The sequence below is a fragment of the Lepidochelys kempii genome, chromosome 1 (assembly GCF_965140265.1).
Source record: "Lepidochelys kempii isolate rLepKem1 chromosome 1, rLepKem1.hap2, whole genome shotgun sequence".
Taxonomy (NCBI): Eukaryota; Metazoa; Chordata; order Testudines; family Cheloniidae; genus Lepidochelys; species Lepidochelys kempii.
Window position 1 is genome coordinate 205,595,576 of NC_133256.1, and position 21,780 is coordinate 205,617,355.

General features: G+C 42.8%; 1 protein-coding gene across 2 annotated transcripts in view; it reads right to left on the reverse strand.

Moving 5' to 3' along the window:
* The window catches only part of POLQ (DNA polymerase theta), a 134,880-nt gene that overhangs the window by 30,951 nt on the left and 82,149 nt on the right, over positions 1–21,780 (reverse strand). For both annotated transcript variants that reach the window (XM_073309856.1, XM_073309867.1), the window contains 5 exons: positions 14,662–17,912; positions 13,027–13,173; positions 12,221–12,417; positions 4,086–4,326; positions 2,372–2,565 (listed from right to left, as the gene is read on the reverse strand). In XM_073309856.1, the coding sequence (XP_073165957.1) occupies positions 2,372–2,565; positions 4,086–4,326; positions 12,221–12,417; positions 13,027–13,173; positions 14,662–17,912 (4,030 nt within the window). The remainder of the gene's footprint in view (positions 1–2,371; positions 2,566–4,085; positions 4,327–12,220; positions 12,418–13,026; positions 13,174–14,661; positions 17,913–21,780) is intronic.

Consider the following 21,780-nt stretch of genomic DNA (forward strand, 5'->3'; position numbering starts at 1 on the left):
TAGTCTAAAATCTCATTTTCTAATCCTAAAAGTTTGGGAACTGTGTTTCTAGATAAGGTAATTGACTGCTATAAAGTAATGTTACGTGTATCCTTGCTTCTTAATGGCCAGCTGTAATGAAAATAAAAGTGAAGATGTCAAATGAGATGGAAAGGCCTCATGGGAGTGGGAGGGAGGGAGAGAGGAAGGGGAAAAGAAAAAATGTTAGCAAGGAAGAGACCGCAGAACAAAATGCACTGAAGGAAATGGTGGCAACTACCATCACAGAATAGCTTCAAAGAGTTTGGATATTGGAGTTTTTCTACCAATTTCCATCAGTTAAAAAACTAGCCATGATGAAGTATTTATTTTACATTAGATACACGGGCACTATGGTAACAGAATAATAAATAGTAATCCTAATACTACACAATTCTTTATTTCTTGTCCTAAATTGTTGTGTAATATTTTGCACTATTTAACAGCTGCTGTGTTTCATTCTGGAGCTGGCAGGCATGAGCGGAAGTAATTTTCACACACATTTGTATAACAAAGGTTTTACTGGCATGAAATTAGAATGATCATATTCTGGGCTTAGTTTTTATTTGTTTGTGTCTCCTTCTGAAGCATCAGAGATGGCCATGTTTGGGGATGGGACACGGGCGGGGGATGGGCCAGGCCAGTGATTTGATGTGGTACAGAGAATTTTCTCTCAGATCTTTGGCTGGGTGGTTCTTGCTCACGTGCTCAGGCTCTACCTGATTGCCATATGTTGGTCAGGAAGGAATTTTCCCCCTGGGTCAAACTGGCAATGACCTTGGAAGATTTCCCCTTTCTTCTGTAGAGTGTGGGTGTGGGTCATTTGCCAGGATCGCCTTGCTATCTCTCAACCAATTCCCTACTTGCAGGGACCTCAGATATTGGTGCACATCAGTTCCTCCTGTCTCTGCCTGTGACACAAGATAGCTGAGTCTCCTGAGGGCTGTAATATTTTTGTCTAATTCCACTTTTTGGGTTTAGTGTACAGGTTGATGGGTGGTGATGGTGGCCTGTGAAATACATGAGGGTCAGACCAGAAGATATGATACCACCTTCTAGCCTTAAACTATGACTCATGAGTGATGAAGCCACAACAGAATTATATGGATCACCTCAAATGAGTGCTAAAGCTTTACATCAAATCATTATAATTCTGTACATGCTACATTTCTCAGAAACATAATTTTAGAGAGGTTTAATTTTATTTCTTAGCCCTGATTGGTCACAAAACATTGGACCTTACGTTAATCCCTAGTTCAGGACTGGCTTCAGACCAGTATTATTTTGTGGGTACATTCTGTATTTGCAGGAAAGAAAGAAATATTTTTGTTGCATTTTTTTAAATGGCAGCTGTTTGAAACTTCTTGAAGGTTTGTAATGTTAAAAATAGTCCTGGTGGAAAGGAAATGGCAAGGTAATTGCAATTTATTGCTGTAATCAGCACACACAGAATGTGTAGAAAGCATCCATTTGGATCAAAAGTATTATATATATGCGAATTTATCAATAACTGATTTTCTTGAGTCTTTTTGGAAGGATTCGGTTGTATGAATGAGTTCACAGGTTCTGACAAGCTTAACGCACCTGTTTCAAAACTTTTAAAATAAGATTTCCATTTGTTTGTGCCTGAAATGTCGAGGGCAGGAGTAACTGGTCAACACAAATCAGTTCATATACCAGTCAGACCATGCAATGTCACAGCTCATGCATACAAACATCAATGTCTCTTTAAATAAGGCAATATTAATGTAGTAATGAAGTAGCTCTAGGGCTTGTCTACATGGGGAAGCTACTGCAAAATAAGGTATACTTTAAAGTGCAATAGCTATTCCACACTAGCTCCCCGCATGGACAGCCTTATTCTCCATTAAGAGTGCCTTTGTGCAGTTTACCTTAAACCAAATGGATTAATTTAAACTGCGCAAAGGCAATTTTAGTGTGGAATACAAGAAGCCAGAATGAAGACAAGCCACTAGTCTCACAGTATTAGCCCAAAACACTCTAGCAGCAATTTGGCAGGTGGCACATCCCATACATCATGGGCTGCAGACAGCATCTTTACAAATTAAAGATCTGATTCTGCAAAGTGCTGCCAACCCTCACCTTCCACTGAAGTCACTGGGAGGTGAGTACCATGCAGGAAGTGCTCAGCACCTTGCAGGACTGGGGCTTATGATGGCTGAAAAGGAAAACCAATTAGATCAGAATTAAACTTGGTTTCTGTCTTTCCTTAAAGTGCAATTCCCTCATCATCATACACACACTCACCCACCAAGGTTTTTACCCAAATATAAGAGAAGTTAATCTGACAGAGCCCTCAGATGCAATCACCCTACCCAACTCCTTGAAATACCTCTGCAATGTCATCAGGGCTGGTCAAAGAGAAGCTGTGGCCAGCCATCTGATAAGCCTGGGCCTCAATCTCATTCAGTTTAGCTTGCATGACATGTTTTTGGGTCTCGCACTCTGTTGTGCTAAAACCTATTCCATTCAGTTCCAGCAGGGCCAAGCAGTATTGGGTGGGCATCTCCACTTTATGGAAAACATCTGAAATAAGTAGAAAAACCAAGAAATGAGTTTATAACATCAATGGCAGGTCTATTACAGCTGAATTTGGCAAATACCAACTCAGCTAGATTTATAAACCCAGAAAACAATGGCTGCTCATTCTCATTGTAAATTTCTAATCCCAGGATGACAACAATATTTATGTATGCAATGTTGTTGTAGCTGCGTTGGCCCCAGGATATTAGAAAGCTAAGGTGGGTGAGATAATATATTCTACTGGACCAACTTCTGTTGGTGAGCAAGACAAACTTTGAGTCCACATAGAGCTCTTCTTCAGGTCTGGCTGAAGAAGGTCTACCTAAAAAGAGCTTTGTGTAAGCTCAAAAGCTTGTCTCTCTCACCAACAAAATTTGATCCAATAAAAGAAAGCAACTCAACCACCTTGTCTCAACAATATTTATGACCATTCTTGAGAACCAAATATGCAGCATATTAGAAGATGTTTGTGATGGAGTGCAATGAAATTGGAAGATGGAGAGCCTTATATCAGGGAATGTTATAGAGCCTTGTATTAAGGAACACTACACTTTCCAGAAAAATAAAATAAAATAAAACAAAACCCAAACATAGAACTTCCTATGCTCCTTGACATAAAACATGTTTATTTCTCAGAACAAAGATTTCAAACCCCAATTATTTTCCTTATATTAGATACAGTAAAAGCTGTGTTATCTGGCACTTTACCAGTTGGAGAGCTCTATAAACCGGCATTTCTGATATTCATCGAAAGTCCAGTTGGTACAGGGCCGGCAGGCTCTCTACCTGGCACCGTGTGGCTTCCCAGAAGCGGTGATATGTCCCCACGGTTCCTAGGTGGAGAAATAGCCATGGGGGCACTGTGCGCGACCCTCACCCCACCCAAAGGGCTGGCTCCGCAGCTCCCATTGGCCAGGAACCAAGGCCAATGGGAGCTGCAGGGGCGGCGCCTGCGGCAGAGGCACAGCGCAGAGCCGCCTGGCCACGCCTCCACCTAGGAGCAGCAGGGACCTGTCGCCTCTTGCGAGGAGCCACCCAAGGTGAGCACTGCCCAGATCTGCCACCTCAAAACCCCTCCTGCACCTCAACTCCCTGCCCTGATCCCCCTCCCTCACCCTCTTAGTTAACCGGAATTTTTGACTTACCAGCACCCTCCATTCCCCCAACATGCCAGATAACAATGCTTTTACTGTACTATGGTGATGGGTATTATAGAAATACTAAGACCATTCACATGTATAACGTGCCACAATTAAAAGGAAACTGGCTACAGGGCTCAGCAACAACAAGATCTATTTACGATATATATACACATATGCCCTTCTTTTACTTTAACCGGAGAATTATTAACATTGTGTTGCCAAGTTAGACAACTCCCCAAAGCAAATTTCAGTGCAAAGCCAATGAGCCTGCAGGCCCATATACTAGGGACTCAAAAGAGTTTCATGCACCCATATGTATACATACTAAAAAGGTCTCAACAAATCAGTTTGTTCATGGGATTACCTCCAGGTCCTCTTTACCTGTTAGATTTTCCTTCTGCAACAGGGCATTGAGTTGGTTCATGGTGTTGAAGATGAGCACAGATTCTACGGCTGCTCGGTACCGGCCAGAGTAATCAGCATTAGCACTAAGTCCCAGGCTCTGAACTCCTTGGCCAGTTCCCACCCCTTCAAGTAAGGGCAGTTCGTGAGGGAGAAAGTTGGTTACCATGTTGTGAAGGGTACGCTCCTTAGAGCCAGGGTCCAGCAGCCAGCATGCTACCTAAAATAGAGACAAATCTATCCTGAAAATCTTTTTATTGATTATAATACTTCAACAAAAATATTAATTGGGAATTAGACCAAAAATTCTTAACATTAGTATTAACTTCAAACATCTGCAAAGTATCAGCTTTCTTGATTAAGTAGGTGAGTTAGAATAATTCCTGGAAGAAATTAAATGATTTAGAGAGAAATTTTCAAAAGTACCTGAATGATATAGCAGCCTAAGTCTCACCGAAAGTCACTTAGGCACTTCTGAAAATTTTATCCAGAGTCAATTAAATGCACACAAAAATGTTGCCCTCAGTCAGTAGTCCTTTCTATAAAACTCACAAAACTAAGTGATTGGGCAACAAAATGGCAAATGAAATTTCATGTGGATAAATGTAAAGTAATGCACATTGCAAAAGATAACCCCAACTATACATACAATATAATGGGGGCTAATTTAGCTATAACTAATCAGGAGAAAGATCTCAGAGTCATCGTGGATAGTTCTCTGAAGACATCCACACAGTGTGCAGCAGCAGACAGAAATGCAAACAGGATGTTAAGAATCATTAAAAAAGGGATAGAGAACAAGACGGAGAATGTCTTATTGCCCTTATATAAATCCATGGTATGCCCACATCTTGAATACTGCATACAGATGTGGTCCCCTCATCTCAAAAGAGATATATTAGCATTAGAAAAGATTCAGAAAAGGGCAACTAAAATTATTAGGGATTTGGAACAGGTCCCATATGAGGAGAGATTAAAGAGGCTAGGACTTTTCAGCTTGGAAAAGAGGAGACTAAGGGGGGATATGATAGAGGTATATAAAATCATGAGTGGTGTGGAGAAAGTGAATAAGGAAAAGTTATTTACTTGTTCCCATAGTATAAGAACTAGGGGCCACCAAATGAAATTAATGGACAGCAGGTTTAAAACAAGTAAAAGGAAGTTCTTCACTCAGCACACAGTCAACCTGTGGAACTCCTTGCCTGAGGATGCTGTGAAGGCTAGGACTATAACTGGGTTTAAAAGAGAAATGGATAAATTCATGGAGGTTAAGTCCATTAATGGCTATTAGCCAGGATGGGTAAGGAATGGTGTCCCTAGCCTCTGTTTGTCAGAGGGTGGAGATGGATGGTAGGAGAGAGATCACTTGATCATTACCTGTTAGGTTCACTCCCTCTGGGGCACCTGGCATTGGCCACTGTCAGTAGACAGGATACTGGGCTGGATGGACCTTTGGTCTGACCCAGTATGGCCATTCTTATGTTCTAATACACATCCATTAAAAACTAAGATGGAGTAAATGTGAAAACTATAGTTAGAACGTGACTACTTTGAAAACTGACTTTGTAAAAAGTGGTATTATTGGTTTTACCATCAACTTGGGATCTGAGAAGCTGAGCTCTTTTCCTGTTTGCATATCGGCTCTAGTAATAAGGATTCAGCAAGCCAAATTCTATTTTCAGTAACCCCTGTGCAAGCCCACTGTCTTTAATGAAATCAAAATTTCACCCTGAAACTGAAAGATAGCTAACAGCTCTGTTGATGGTGCATGAGCTGTAAGAGAATCCAGCTCACTCTTCCATAGTGGTGCTGCAGTGCAAAACGGAGTAAAAAAAAAAATAGAGACAAAAATACATGTTTAGTAAAGTAAACAGATCTGGTTACACACAGGGAACAGAGCAAGCTTTTTTTTTTTTTCAAACAAAGTGTTATTTTATTTTTTACATTAAATCTACACCTTCATACTAAAAGCTAAGTACTCTCGTGCTGCACATCTTAGATACAGTTTGCTTATCTACATATTTTGATAGTGACATCATGCAATTCCACCTGAAGGCTGGTCTGCTTTATATAAGCAATAATGGTAATATCTCCTAGTGACTAAATCCATCAGAGGTGATTTACAAATTTTAATTAAAGTCATAAGTAAAAAGTCAGAAAATGTCAGACTTTAGTGATTTGCCAGGTGGTAAAAGACAGAAAAAAAATGTATTGATTGCCCATGTGCTCTGTAATTAGTTACAAACTAAATGGTCTATAATCTATCAGGTTTACTGATAAGAAAAAACAAAAGACAACATTGACAATTATATGCCTTCACTCTAAAGCCCTAGGGGACCAACTGTTTCTTAAGTGTTCACTGATATATAAACAATACTATGGCAAAGTATGAAATGAAGGTTACTTACCTATAATCAAGGTTCTTCGAGATGAGCCAGTGCATATTCACACTTGTGAGATCAAGTTACCTGTGCTGCAAGCTTCTGAAACCTTCAGGAAAGCAGTGTCCATTGAGGCTACTCGTCCCTCCTATCCTGAAGGAGTCCAAGGGCATGAAAGAGGGAGTGGCCCCAACCACCCCTCAGTTCCTTCTGCTAATTCAGGAATTCCTAATCTGGACTCCAAAGTGGAAAGGTGAGTGGGGAGTGTGAATATGCAGAGGCTCATCTCAAAGAACTGTGGTTCCACTGAATAACCTCATTTCTTCTTCAAATGGCCTCTGCATAATCCTATTTGCAGGAGTTTCGCAAGCAGTACAATCCCCAGGAAGGTCAGGAGAAGAATTCTAGGTGAACACAGAGAGCAGAACTGCCAAACAAGTATCAGTTCTGGATGCCAACAGCGAATAGAAGCAACCGATCTAGCTCTTCCAAAACAAGTCTTAATGTGGGACATTTTTGCTAAAAACACATATAGCTGCAGCATTAGTCATCTTCATTAAAACAATCTAAACTAACAGCTAAGGAAGACCTTATCAGATCCACCTCCTCAGGAGGTGCCCAGATGGAAAGATATCTTTCAAGATATAGAGTAGGTTTGACTGGTCAAACTTCTGTTTTTCATTAGAGTCTTTTAGACCTCAGCATAACACTCAATCAACAGTCCAAGTAATCTGGAGTCTAGATGTCAACCAGAGAAACTTGGAACCCAAGTAGATTTCCACCTTATCTCACACACAAGAGACAAAGTAGTTTGGAAAGCAGGACTTTATGGATATTAATATCATACCCATGATATTGATGACAGAATTGCCAATCTCTAACCTTGACTAATGACAGCAACTTGGTACCAAATGGACTAACACTTAAAAAAAACCTCTTAATTCAATAGACTCAAGGGCAAGAGAGAGCAAGGAATATATATTGATGTTAGGACTTGCTTGTCTTTGGATCAGAGCCATACAGAAGCACGGTATCAGTGTTGAGAAGGGACTTAACTGGCATTTACCTCACTTGTAAAACAAGGTATTATCAGATGGAGCCCTTGCTAGAACACTTGTATTGTTGAATGGATAACTCTTCTCAAAGAGCCTGCCGATACATCTTTCCCTAATAGATGAGCTATCTGACCACTCCATGAGGATATCAAACTTTATGAACAGGAACCCCTCTTTAGTGGTCTGTGTAATTCCCATAATGCTGTCAGAATTCAGACAGATTTCGACTTTACGAAGGGGAGAAAAGTCTTACAAGTCAGAGAAATAGCTCTCAGCTCCAGTAACTTTACATGGAACTACACCTCCCACTGCAATTACAAACCTTGGGGTGGCTGGAAATCAAGGTGAAGAATCCCTTACACCCTCTAACACTATTATTGCAGATGGCAGGAAGGTGACAAAGCACCTCCCTGAAGGGCATGTTGTTCTCCTCTTTTAAAAAAAAAGGCTTTTAAAGCACTGAGGTGTTGTGGCTCAGGTTTTCCTTGTATAAAGAAAAGGTGGCAGAATCACAAAGAGCCCTGCTGAAGCCTCAGATATAGGCTGGTATTAAAGTTACCTGTAACTGTCCCAATAAGGACCCTGTCCACTGCAGGAAAGACTGCAGGTCTGGAATATATCAAGGCTTCAATGGGTACGAAAGTATGCTTCTTTGCGTAAACTATTAGGGAAGAACCATTTAGGCACTTTGCTGAGGTTCAAGTCGATACACAGACAGACACCCAGCCATTCAGGGAGAACAGTCATGATAGCCAGGCATTTAATGGAACACTGGCTGCCACAGAAAGGCCAAGGGGTAAGATACAGTTTTACTAACAGAGGTCTTCTTTGATTCCAGTCAGAGGTATGTATAAATAAGCTGCCATGTGACAATGGCACAGAAGGGGGAGTACCTCCTGGAATATTTCTGGAAATTAGAAAGAATTCTGTCCCTGGAACCCAGAGATGAATACAACAAACTTCAGGGTGTTAATATAGCCAGACAGCATTTTGCCACTGCCACACAGTCTTACTGTCCATATTATATGACAGGTGGCAAACCATATTCAGTCTGTGATGAAACAAACCCTAGGCACCATTAAGTATAGATGATATTGTCTCATCCCTTAGGTGCAACTGTTCTTTCCAAGATGGAAGGAATCAAAGCTATGTTTACTGAGACCTTCTGAAATACTGGGCTGACTGCTCCATTGGACTTGTGTGCCCTATTGGTCCCTAGAAAGGCTTGGTAAAGTAAGGATGGGTGCCCCTGCATGTTTCCTGTACCCAGAGAGGGGGCTACCAAAGACACTACCCAATCCTAGACACTGTACTCTATAGTGGAGCCAGAAGCAGACCTGAACATTCTCCTTCCTGGTTTAGAACCAGGAACTAGTTATAACTGAAGGAAGGTAGCCCAAACAGAGTAGAGTGCAGGACATCGTTGTTGAAAGTAGGTACAGTAAAATGCAGTGGACCGGGCACATAGCTCACTGACAATTGATGGACGGCAGCTGTTGCCAGCAGTAGCCACAGGAACTGAAACGACAACTCTGCCAACCTCCAAAGAGATGAGAAAATTTTATTGTGAAAAGGCATGGAGACGGAAGGCCAGGGTAAGAGAAGAATGGAAGACATTTTGTGATCGACACAATCTATATGAGGGCTGAAGGACCGATTGATCAAGGTGATTGAGGTGAAGTAGCCTAGAGCTCAATAATGTTCTAACAACATTGCCTCCTAAGAGAAATAAGACATATGGCCCCATCAGCATATTTATGATGTAAGATTCTAGGAATATCAGAGTGGTTCTCAGCCCCTCACATAAAGCTCTAAATCCAAAACAGAAAACAGTACCTACAGCACTGACTTCTCTGCAGAACTTTGGTAATGCACTTATTAACTCCCAGAAGGTGGTCTCTCTCTTTTGCCTTCAAGGGTTATAAAGAGACTCTGAAGACAACAGCCAATCCTTTCTGGAGCATCAGGATGGATCTTGTGACACCATATGCTGTTTCTCCTACAGAGACTATGTAGCAAAGAACTCTTTGGATCCATGAATCTCAGAATCAATAGAACTTTTGATGGGTATAGTACCCTCACTTCCTAAGGCAGCCTCTGAACCTGGCATCAGTTCTTAGCCTATCAAGTTCTTGTAAATCTGGTCCTGGGAAACTGAATTAGCCCTTAGGAATGCGCTGGGATCTCAACAGAACCTCAGCAGTTCCTACCAAGAACAAAGAGAACTGACAGTTCCAGGACCAAATAAATTAACTTTTACAACTTCAAACAGTAGAAGAACCTAAGAATGGATCAGTCCATTTCTTCTCACATTCAGGGTGAGGGTCTGATATATGGAATATTGGAAAAGGAAAGCCTTCTCCCAGACAATCAGAGTGTCAAGTGTGTGTATCTGAAAAATGGCCAAACAGGAAGCACAATGTGAAAACACTACCCTGTAACAGAGATCCATGATTCCACATCTGATCAGAAGCTTGTACTACCCCTTTCTAGTGTGGTGAAGACCTCCATATTGATCTACTTGCTTACACTAGTATGTTGGGCACAGAGTCAGTAAGGAAAGCAGCTCTGCAAAGATCATGCTGTTGGAAATAAAATACCAGACGCCACTGACCTATGTGGATCAGGGGCCTCAGTGATCCAGAGCCACTAGACAAGTGACTCGTAACTGTCAGATGCTCTTACTGGCTAGATCCCAGGCAATTGGATCCTTTTTGGCAACTCTGCTTGGAAGTCCTTCATGTTTGACTGCTGAATCTGAATTCAGGCTCTGATCCTGAATCCAAAGTCATTCCTAACAGCCACAGATTCATACACAGCTTTTTATTTTTTTGGATCCCTGGATCAGTAATATGCTATGGATCTGGGTGTTGCAGCTCCCAGCTCCAAACTGCCGGATCCAGATCCAGATTTTGCAGCCCCAGGTGTACTCTGGGCTGCCAGATATTGGATTTTTGAGCCCCAGATGCATGCTAGGCTTGAAGATCCAGATCTATGTTTTGCAGCACCGGATCCAAACTAGACTAAGGTGGGCAGACTTGCTCCTGGGGCACAGTCTTTGAAGCTGATGCTGAATTTATGCGGTGCCAACTTAGTTATCTGGGCCTGAAGAGCCTCCTGGTTAGTAGGGGAATGCGAGGCAGCCCTTCCACTCCCGCAGGTCTAATTGAAGACCATGCTGGATCAACATCTCCTCCGGTCTTTTAAAAGAAAACTCTGACTAACTATAAACAAAATCTTACTCAAAAAGGGAAGAAAAAAAGAAGAAAAAATGATGAGGACAGTATAGAGGATGCTGCATGCTGTAAGCTCGCTCCACCTGGGGCAGTTAGAAAGGAACAGAAGGGTGGCCGCGGCCACTTCCCCTTTCATACTTTCACAACCCTCTAAGATGAGGAGGGACAGGTGACCCCAATGGACACTGCTTTCCAGTAGGCATCGGAAGTTTGTGGCTCAGGTGCCTTGATACCACAAATAGGAATATGCAGAGGCCATGCAAAGAAGTTGTAGTTCAGATCTGAATGTCTTGGGTTAGTAGTGAACCATGAAGCCTATACACAAATGCCTTCAGCCACACGATAAGTGTGGGTATTTCTGTAAGTACACCTGTTGCATTTATACTAGATACCTGCATGGGTTGGAAGCCTAAAGCACCAACCACTCTCTTTGTTTTATCCAGTCCATTTTATATGCATCAATACTTTTTTGGTCCAAATGAAACTGCACCTTAAACCATGCTATAGAAATAGGAAGACCTGTGGGTTGTTCTGAAGCATGGTCTCTCACAGGAGAGCTGTGTTCCAGAGATTTCAGTGTCCAAGCGATAGGAGGCTTAGAATTCTCCCCACAGTATTTCCAAGTATTTGAATCAATAGGCTATTCTCCTTGTATTTGTGCCAGGTCTTTGATGAGCATGTTAATCCCTTACATTGTACTCAGTTTATAGAAGTTTAAGAAAAGTTTTCCAATATTTTTAATTTGGTTTAAAATTCTTTTACTCTTTTTTTCCCATTGTGTGTCACACTGTGATGTGAACTTTGAAAGTCATCACCAAGAACCACCCCCACCCCCCACAAAACACACACTTAAAAGTGGCAGTGCTTTTTACTAACCAGGGCCAGGTTGGTTTTTAACTCTTTCAAACACTTTCCTTGATTTCCAACCAGTGGAATCCTCCCCTCCTCTCAAACGTAAGCATGAATGTAGTTCTTCTGGAAATGAGGGACTGGTGGTACTAATGAGAGCCTAGGTACCTCTTCTGCCATTCCATCCCAGGCCTCTTGTGCCAATGGAATAGGAGCTCTGCAATGCTGGCATTGCCATTAAGACCTTTATGAGACCCAAATTAATCTGCCATATCTGACTTAATGAAGATTTTTAGTCAGATCTCCCTGGGGTGAAACACTTACCACTGAGCCCTTTCTGTGTATTTGTTGCAGACACTGAGAAACTTAAAAAAAATCATAGTAAGAAGTAAATGTAAATATTAGTTAATGTGGACTTCTATCACTTTAGCTGTAAACATCTTTAAAAACTTTGAAAACAAACATTTCTGTCAACACTAAATAAAAAACAAATGACTTGAGCAGAGTATTAAACACTAAAAACTACCCAGACTCACTGGTTTAAATAATGAATGGAAGTTTTACATGAATTAAAAAATTTTAATTTCTGAAACCTTTGGGTCCTCGAAACTTCCTTCCAGGGAGATGCCACAAGCCAGCAGAAGGGTCTTATAGTGCTGGATGAGGTTGTATATCACAAGTGAGTGCATGCTCTCAGATTCCTTCTGCAAGCAGGACTGTACTTGACACAATCTCTCAGTCACAGACAGGTTCTGATCCAAAGGAGGTGGTGCCAAGCTGGCATTGATTTCTGAGATAAGGGACACAAATTAGTTTATTTATTCAGTACATGGAGAGAAAGGGGTGAGGAAATGTGGGATTCTCTGAGGCTACCTAAACAGAAAACACTGAGCATATAATTGAAGCTTGAACAAATAATAAATCCATATTGTTTTGATGCAGTAGGGATCCAAGGAACTAACTGAGTACTAGTTTATTTATAAAGAATAGCTCAGATGTAGTATCTGGTTATCACTGAGATCCTGCTTTTACCCCTGTATCACAGGTGAGTTGACTGAGGTACAAGGAAATATAGTCACTTGCTTGGTCACATTCAAGCAGATCAGCCTGCAACTCCATGCTTTCTTGACCTTTTCTGTAACCATCAGACTTCACTGCCTCCTTTAGAAATGGAGGAACAGGAAATATATGTAACAGTGGCAAACATGTCACTCTCAGCCCTGGGTGTTAATGATTAACATGGCTGATTGCTTTTGTCCTGCAACTGAGCTGGGTTACGGACTCTCATAGGGGGCAAACTCTTGGAAGCCATCTCCCAAAAGGGATGCCATCTCCTCACAGTTCTTTCCTGAAACGTGTGGTGTTTTGCAGTTTGGCCTGTCTGGCAATCCTCACTTACCAGTCTGGTCATCTTGTTTCTGCTGCAATGAGACATAGTAGGCATCCTTTCCACCCCAGCATACAGACAATCCAACTACCAAGATGTCTTCACAGCCTTTGATAGGAAACCCATCATCTTTAACCTGGATCCGCTGGGGAGATCTTACTAAATAAACATTTTTTGAAAGTTATAATTCTAAAACAGCATCCATAAATATAGCAGTTTGTTCAGCTGAAAATCTAATAATGAAACAACCCAACGCAGCCTGGAATTCTTAAAATTAAACAAATGCTTTAATTCTCTTATATGTATCAGACTCTCTTCCTCCCCCCTACCCTCAGTTCTTTTTAACTAGCGACTTTAGAATAGCAAGGTGTCCAACACAAAACCACCACTTAGGATTCCTTACAGAGATTTGGCTTTCTGCCTCATAACATACCCAAGAGTTGGGGTATAATGGTATTCCCTCACCCTGCATTGGGGCACATCTCATTTTTAGTCAAAATTATGTATTACATTCTTGTTGCTGAGACTATAACTTTTTTGGTTTGGTTCCTATGTTCAGGCAAATCCTCCAGTGCTTAACTCCCTGGTTTTTTGTTTTTATGTGGGGGGAAGGGGTGTTTATAAGATAGGAATAGAGAGTAAAACTAAAAACACAACAGTACATGTGGGGATTTTTGCCATCAGGCGTAGAGAGCTTCAGAGACAAGCTGTTGCTGATGGTTCCATCTCCTCCGCTGAGACAGATAGAGGGAAGATGCTGCTTGCTCACACTTCTTAAAAGATGGAGGAGGAAAGAGGTTTGGAAAAAGGCAAAAGCAGTTATCCTTCTTCCTCTAAGGAAACTCTGCTTGAATCAGCCTCCCAATTGCTCCTGAATGGCTGCCTTCTTTCCACTGCATCGTCCCCTTAGGAGAGTTGCAGTATATGAATACTACACATGAAAAAGTGCAGGAGTACAGCAATGATCTGAGGGGTTGGGGACTGGATTGAATTTCATAGGTAAACAATTAAATGCACCCAAATTAACTTCTTGTAAATTGGAAAGTATTTGACCTCAGATCAGATCAGCCCACAATATTTGTAAAGAATACTGCCTGGGTAGCAGAGGCCATGAACCAGCTGCTTACGTTTGTTTCTGAACTCAAAAACATTTTTTCTGAACTTGGTGCCAAGATGAAAGCCATTTATGTATCTCCTCCTGTATCACCAGAAGGAGACTACAACACCATTCCATTTTAAAATGTGGGATGTGATAAGTTTTCAGTTCATATTTGCTCTGTGCACTAACTAGTCCAAGTGTGAGTGTTCCTGTGAACAAGATTCTGCAAATAAATACAGGAAGCAACTACTTAATGTCCATTGCGGGATGGTAATGCTGGTAGCCTTTTAAATAAGGCTGGGGCTATCCCATACTCCAGCCACCTTTGTCTTCCCAGATCCACCCTTTAAATGATTCACTTAGTGCTATTCATCTTTCCCTCCTGATACCCAACTCCTTCTCCCAGTACTCAATTTATATGGTAGTCTTTATCCTCTTATTTAGGTAAACCCAAAGAAATAAATTTATAGTCATTCCCATTAACTCCCCAGGTTAAACAGAGTACTGTTCACAATTTAATGTGGTAGGAATGTGAAAGAGGAACTCACCTTGTTTGAATCTGCCACCTATAGTTGACTTGGGGGACAAGAGACATTTTGTTCTTTCACAAGCCACTGAGATGGCAAATCTGCTGTTGTTCCTCCATTCTCTGATGAAGGTCTGGAAGAGAGCTTTGTCACTTGCCACGTCAATAATAGTGAAGTTTTCAGCACTGCATGAAATAAGTGGCAAAACATGTTGAGATAATTGCAATGAAAAGCCTTGGTCTGTAAAAGAATTGTCTTTTACAGGGTTAGTGTCAAGCAAAATCTCACATGTGTCTCCATTACCAGGATTAAATGGCAGTGTTTCTGTGTGGTGGTCTGAGCTAGGTTTGCTATTCTGCAGTGGCTGAAAAGGTGGGACTTCATCTATGTGGCTGACATTTTTGTTTTTTCCAAACGTTAGAGAAAATGTGCCAAAACTTTTTGGAACAGGTTCCTTAGGAGGCGTTGGAGGAATAAGTCCTTTGCTGATATCCGGCTGAGGGTCAGATATTCTGTTCCTTCCCTTGAGCAGCAGAGGATTATAAACTAGTTTCTGAACATCCAGGGCTCCCTTATTGCTCTCCTTAACTTCAAAATAGTTCTTTAAACCCTGGCAAGTGGAGAATGACTCTCTTGGACAATAGCTGAATTCAGAAATTGCACCTGGCTCTTGTTTCCTATTTGAGATTATCAACTTTCCTTTTGAGGAGGAGACTCTTGGACTTAAAACAGATTTATTATCTGAAGGACTAGGCCATCTGTCTAAAATATCTTGCAACCCTGGGCTTAAGTCAAATGAATGATCAGACCATACCACTGGATTGGTATTCTTTTCCACAGCTTGTTGGGCATTCTGAGGCCTTTCACCTTGATCCAATCTTGTGTCCTCTGGTCTGGGATCTTCCTCCTCACGCCTTGATTTTCTTAACCCTAGCTCAACAAGAGCTGCAGACAGACTGTCTCCTTGACAAGGAGGTAAGTCTACATTACCTAAAGCTTCAGCTATCTGCAAAGAATCTATATCAGAGAATATAATAGACACATCATTACACTGTGCTGGATGCTGATGCTCATTCCAGTTTATACTGACAGTTAATATATCCTGAATAGGCTCCAAGTTCTGCTGATGCAAAAGGTCAGCAAGAGAGCTGGAAGTGGCTTTAGGCGGAGGAGTCACAACCTTCTGTTCCGCAGATTCTGCCCCTTCAGCCTCATCTGTGTGGATATCTGGAGGGCCATTGACATAACTGAAGCTATCATCAAACAGTAAACTGTCACTCATGTTCAGACTAGTTTCAGGAGGGGGGTGGCACTCAACTTGTACAAGCACAGTGTGAGGGCACTGGCCATTGGAGGGAGAGACTGCCTTCTGAAGACCTTGAGAGGCACTTTCCTTCACTGAATTTTGAGTCTGATAACCTTGTAAAAAGCTACACAGTTGTGAGTCAGTGAAAGAAAAATCATTTCCTTTAAGACAAAATGCAGATTCTGTGCATTTCATTGCAGGCTGTAAATTAGGGCTTCTAGAGCCCAAAGCATTAGTGCAATGTAAATCTGTGGTTTCTTTCGTGGTATTTCTTGTCCCAAGATTTGAACAGACCACTTTTCTAAGTGCTGCAGCTAGCTTTTCATTTGCAACATCTTCATTTTGTAAAGTGCTGGCACAGTGTAGTTTCATGGAGATTTTCTGCACAGGTATCTCTGCCTGCTCTGTATCTTTTGCTCCCTGCTGTCTTGCAATTTCAGCTGCCACCTGCTGTTGTAATATCCTATTAGTCTGTGTATCCAACTGGAAGCTGTCTTCAAATTCTTTGGAAACTGAAAACAGTTGAGGAGAATAACCATTTTTAATATCTTTTGCAACACAAACAGCTCTGGATTTTACTGTGGAGTCTTTCAGAAAATCCTCAGGCTGATTAGCTGCTTCACCCATGCCTCCAGTTTGTAACAATATTCCTTTGGGCTTTTCAGTACATGTTTTGCCGTCATTTTGAATTTGAAAATGAAAGGATTTATTTTCATCAGCGTAAAAATAAACAGTTTTCTCTTTGCTAGTGCTCCCATGCATGTTTGCAGAACTGCTTGCTGCATCATTACAAAGATCTGTGCCTAGAACCATTTGTTGTTTGGCGGGTATCTTTTCAGCACAGTTTTTAACTGGTTGGATTTTGCTCTGTTTAATACCAATGTATTCATTTTTCGCTGACCTGCTAGAAATTCCCAGATCTCGCAGAGTATCATCTGCCTCCATATTCATCAGTGGAGCATCCCTCACTACATCCCTAGCTTCCAGACAATTCACTGTGTCTTTAAGATTGGATTTATTAGTAGTGGAAGGCTCCGTAAGTAATTCCTCCATTATCTCTTTGCTCTCTGGTTGCATTTTGTCCACTTGTAAAGATTCTGAGCCTTTGACAGTGAAGCGCTTGTGAGCAGATGATTCATTTTCTCCAAATTCCTTGTTCTTTCCATCTGAAAAAGACTTAGCTTTAGACTTGCTATGACTGGATACAGAGGGCCCATTTATCTTTGTTGTGTGCATTCTTGACTCATCAAGCAGCAACTGATGTTGTTTTGAAGCAGCGCTTTTGCCCTCAGTTTTACTGAAACTAGTGCCCATAGTCCTCCTGTACCCAGATGCCTTAGAAGTTTTCCGTGAAGTGAAGCTCAAGGTTGGTCTCTTTCCCTTTTCAGTAGGGAATTCTTGAGTTGTTGCCCCAGAGCCTGCCTCATTTTTGGTCAGAAAAGTAACTTCCCTGTTTTCTTTACCTTTGCCCAAATTTGGCCGCTTTCTAGGGCTGTATACAATGACATCACCATTTCTCTCTTTTGTCTGGGTGTGATCTTCCTGTAATTCATTTTGGGGCCTGGGATTTGACATACTAGCACTTAACAGCCTTTTATTTCCCTTTTTAATATTTGATGAATTCCCAGCTTGAAAATTGGTGCCTTTATCAGGTATAATTCTGTACCCTTCATTGTTGAATACTTTTAAAATCCCTAGTGAACATTCTCCATTCAGTTTATATTTTCTGTCCTCCAGCTCTGATTCACTGCTGGTCATGGAAGATGTATCAGACTCAAGAAAAGAATCTGGGTTCCATTGCACTCCCATCATAGCCAAGTCCTGCTGTAGGAGTATTCTGGCTTCCTCCACAATAAGAGATGCTGCTTCACTTTCCGTTAAGCCCTTCATTCCCACCATCCAGATACAGTGGGTATTCCGACGCTCCTCAGCTGCCTCTTCATCTTCATCCACTGCTCTACGAATGCTAATGGAAGGAAAACAACTTGAAATTAGACAGAAAGTTGTTTAGAAACATTCATACGGACAACAATGAACAATCAAAGCAAGCACCATACTGCTGTGTTCTTATCTTCAATTAGGATAGTAGTTTCAATGAACCATTATGGCAAAACATGTTTCTGGACCACACAGGCTGCACCTTCTAGGAAATGAATATTCAGTGGTGGTGGTTGTTGTTTTGGGTTTTTTTAATGAAAGTGAATGTAGTGCTAGTAGAAGGTATAAGAGTGACCATGCTAAGGCTGCAGTGCAGTGCCCCCATGCAGGTTTTCCCTCACTCCTCCCTCGGTGTGACAAAAACCTGGAGCAACCTATGTAACAGTAGGTAATTGTGGACTCAAATTCAAACTCAGTACTTAGCTGTTGTTTGTTAGGATATAGATATTCAGGCCTGTCTGTAAAGGCCTATACTCTAAGAACGTAGGTGTATTCTGATCACTTGGCTAGTTATAGAGGTATAAAAGAAACAATCAAAATCACTGTCGGCCGGTGTAAGGGCCTTCTCTTAGCCCTGGTCTACACTAGGACTTTTAGGTCGAATTTAGCAGCGTTAAATCGATGTAAATCTGCACCCGTCCACACGATGAAGCCCTTTATTTCGACTAAAAGGGCTCTTAAAATCGATTTCCTTACTCCACCCCTGACAAGTGGATTAGCGCTTAAATGGGCCTAGCCAGGTCGAATTTGGGGTACTGTGGACACAATTTGACGGTATTGGCCTCTGGGAGCTATCCCAGAGTGCTCCATTGTGACCGCTCTGGACAGCACTCTCAACTCAGATGTACTGGCCAGGTAGACAGGAAAAGAAACGCGAACTTTTGAATCTCATTTCCTGTTTGGCCAGCGTGGCAAGCTACAGGTGACCATGCAGAGCTCATCAGCAGAGATGACCATGATGGAGTCCCAGAATCGCAAAAGAGCTCCAGCATGGACTGAACGGGAGGTACGGGATCTGATCGCTGTATGGGGAGAGGAATCCGTGCTATCAGAACTCCGTTCCAGTTTTCGAAATGCCAAAACCTTTGTCAAAATCTCCCAGGGCATGAAGGACAGAGGCCATAACAGGGACCCAAAGCAGTGCTGCGTGAAACTTAAGGAGCTGAGGCAAGCCTACCAGAAAACCAGAGAAGCGAATGGCCGCTCCGGGTCAGAGCCCCAAACATGCCGCTTCTATGATGAGCTGCGTGCCATTTTAGGGGGTTCAGCCACCACTACCCCAGCTGTGTTGTTTGACTCCTTCAATGGAGATGGAGGCAATACGGAAGCAGGTTTTGGGGACGAAGAAGATGATGATGATGAGGTTGTAGATAGCTCACAGCAAGCAAGCGGAGAAACCGGTTTTCCCGACAGCCAGGAACTGTTTCTCACCCTGGACCTGGAGCCAGTAGCCCCCGAACCCACCCAAAGCTGCCTCCTGGACCCGGCAGGCGGAGAAGGGACCTCCGGTGAGTGTACCTTTTAAAATACTATACATGGTTTAAAAGCAAGCATGTGAAAAGATTACTTTGCCCTGGCATTCGCGGCTCTCCTGGATGTACTCCCAAAGCCTTCGCAAAAGGTTTCTGGGGAGGGCAGCCTTATTGCGTCCTTCATGGTAGGACACTTTACCATTCCAGGCCAGTAACACGTACTCGGGCATCATTGTACAACAAAGCATTGCAGAGTATGTTTGCTGGCGTTCAAACAACATCCGTTCTTTATCTCTCTGTGTTATCCTCAGGAGAGTGAGATATCATTCATGGTCACCTGGTTGAAATAGGGTGCTTTTCTTCTGGGGACACTCAGAGGAGCCCATTCCTGCTGGGCTGTTTGCCTGTGGCTGAACAGAAATGTTCCCCGCTGTTAGCCACGGGGAGGGGGGAGGGTTGAGGGGGTAGCCACGCGGTGGGAGTAGGCAAAATGCGACCTTGTAACGAAAGCACATGTGCTATGTATGTAATGTTAACAGCAAGGTTTACCCTGAAAGAGTGTAGCCACTGTTTTATAAAATGTGTCTTTTTAAATACCGCTGTCCCTTTTTTTTTCTCCACCAGCTGCATGTGTTTCAATGATCACAGGATCTTCTCCTTCCCAGAGGCTAGTGAAGATTAGAAAGAAAAAAAAACGCACTCGAGATGAAATGTTCTCTGAGCTCATGCTATCCTCCCACACTGACAGAGCACAGACGAATGCGTGGAGGCAAATAATGTCAGAGTGCAGGAAAGCACAAAATGACTGGGAGGAGAGGTGGCGGGCTGAAGAGAGGGCTGAAGCTCAAATGTGGTGGCAGCGTGAAGGGAGGAGGCAGGATTCAACGCTGAGGCTGCTGGAGGATCAAACCAGTATGCTCCAGTGTATGGTTGAGCTGCAGCAAAGGCAGCTGGAGCACAGACTGCCACTACAGCCCCTGCGTAACCAACTGCCCTCCTCCCCAAGTTCCATAGCTCCTATCTATCCACACCCAGACGCCCAAGAACGCAGTGGGGGGGCCTCCAGCCAACCAGCCACTCCACCACAGAGGATTGCCCAAAAAACAGAAGGCTGGCATTCAATAAATTTTAAAGTTGTAAACTTTTAAAGTGCTGTGTGGCATTTTCCTTCCCTCCTCCACCACCCCTCCTGGGCTACGTTGGTAGTCATCCTCCTATTTGTGTGATGAATGAATAAAGAATGCATGAATGTGAAGCAACAATGACTTTATTGCCTCTGCAAGCGGTGATCGAAGGGAGGAGGGGAGGGTGGTTAGCTTACAGGGAAGTAGAGTGAACCAAGCGGCGGGGGGTTTCATCAAGGAGAAACAAACAGAACTTTCAAACCGTAGCCTGGCCAGTCATGAAACTGGTTTTCAAAGCTTCTCTGATACGTACTGCGCCCTCCTGTGCTCTTCTAACCGCCCTGGTGTCTGTGTGATTTGCCTCAACCTCCCACCCCGCCATAAATGTCTCCCCCTTACTCTCACAGATATTGTGGAGCGCACAGCAAGCAGTAATAACAATGGGAATATTAGTTTCACTGAGGTCTAAGCGAGTCAGTAAACTGCGCCAGCGCGCCTTTAAACGTCCAAATACACATTCTACCACCATTCTGCACTTGCTCAGTCTGTAGTTGAACAGCTTCTGACTACTGTCCAGGCTGCCTGTGTACGGCTTCATGAGCCATGGCATTAAGGGGTAGGCTGGGTCCCCAAGGATAACTATAGGCATTTCAACATCCCCAACAGTTATTTTCTGATCTGGGAATAAAGTCCCTTCCTGCAGCTTTTGAAACTGATCAGAGTTCCTGAAGATGTGAGCGTCATCTACCTTTCCCGGCCATCCCACGTTGATATTGGTGAAACGCTCCTTGTGATCCACCAGAGCTTGCAGCACTATTGAAAAGTACCCCTTGCGGTTTATGTACTCGCCGGCTTGGTGCTCCGGTGCCAAGATAGGGATATGGGTTCCGTCTATGGCCCCACCACAGTTAGGGAATCCCACTGCAGCAAAGCCATCCACTATGACCTGCACATTTCCAAGGGTCACTACCCTTGATATCAGCAGATCTTTGATTGCGTGGGCTACTTGCATCACAGCAGCCCCCACAGTAGATTTGCCCACTCCAAATTGATTCCCAACTGACCAGTAGCTGTCTGGCGTTGCAAGCTTCCACAGGGCTATCGCCACTTGCTTCTCAACTGTGAGGGCTGCTCTCATCTTGGTATTCATGCGCTTCAGGGCAGGGGAAAGCAAGTCACAAAGTTCCATGAAAGTGCACTTACGCATGCAAAAGTTTCGCAGCCACTGGGAATCGTCCCATACCTGCAACACTATGTGGTCCCACCAGTCTGTGCTTGTTTCCCGAGCCCAGAATCGGCA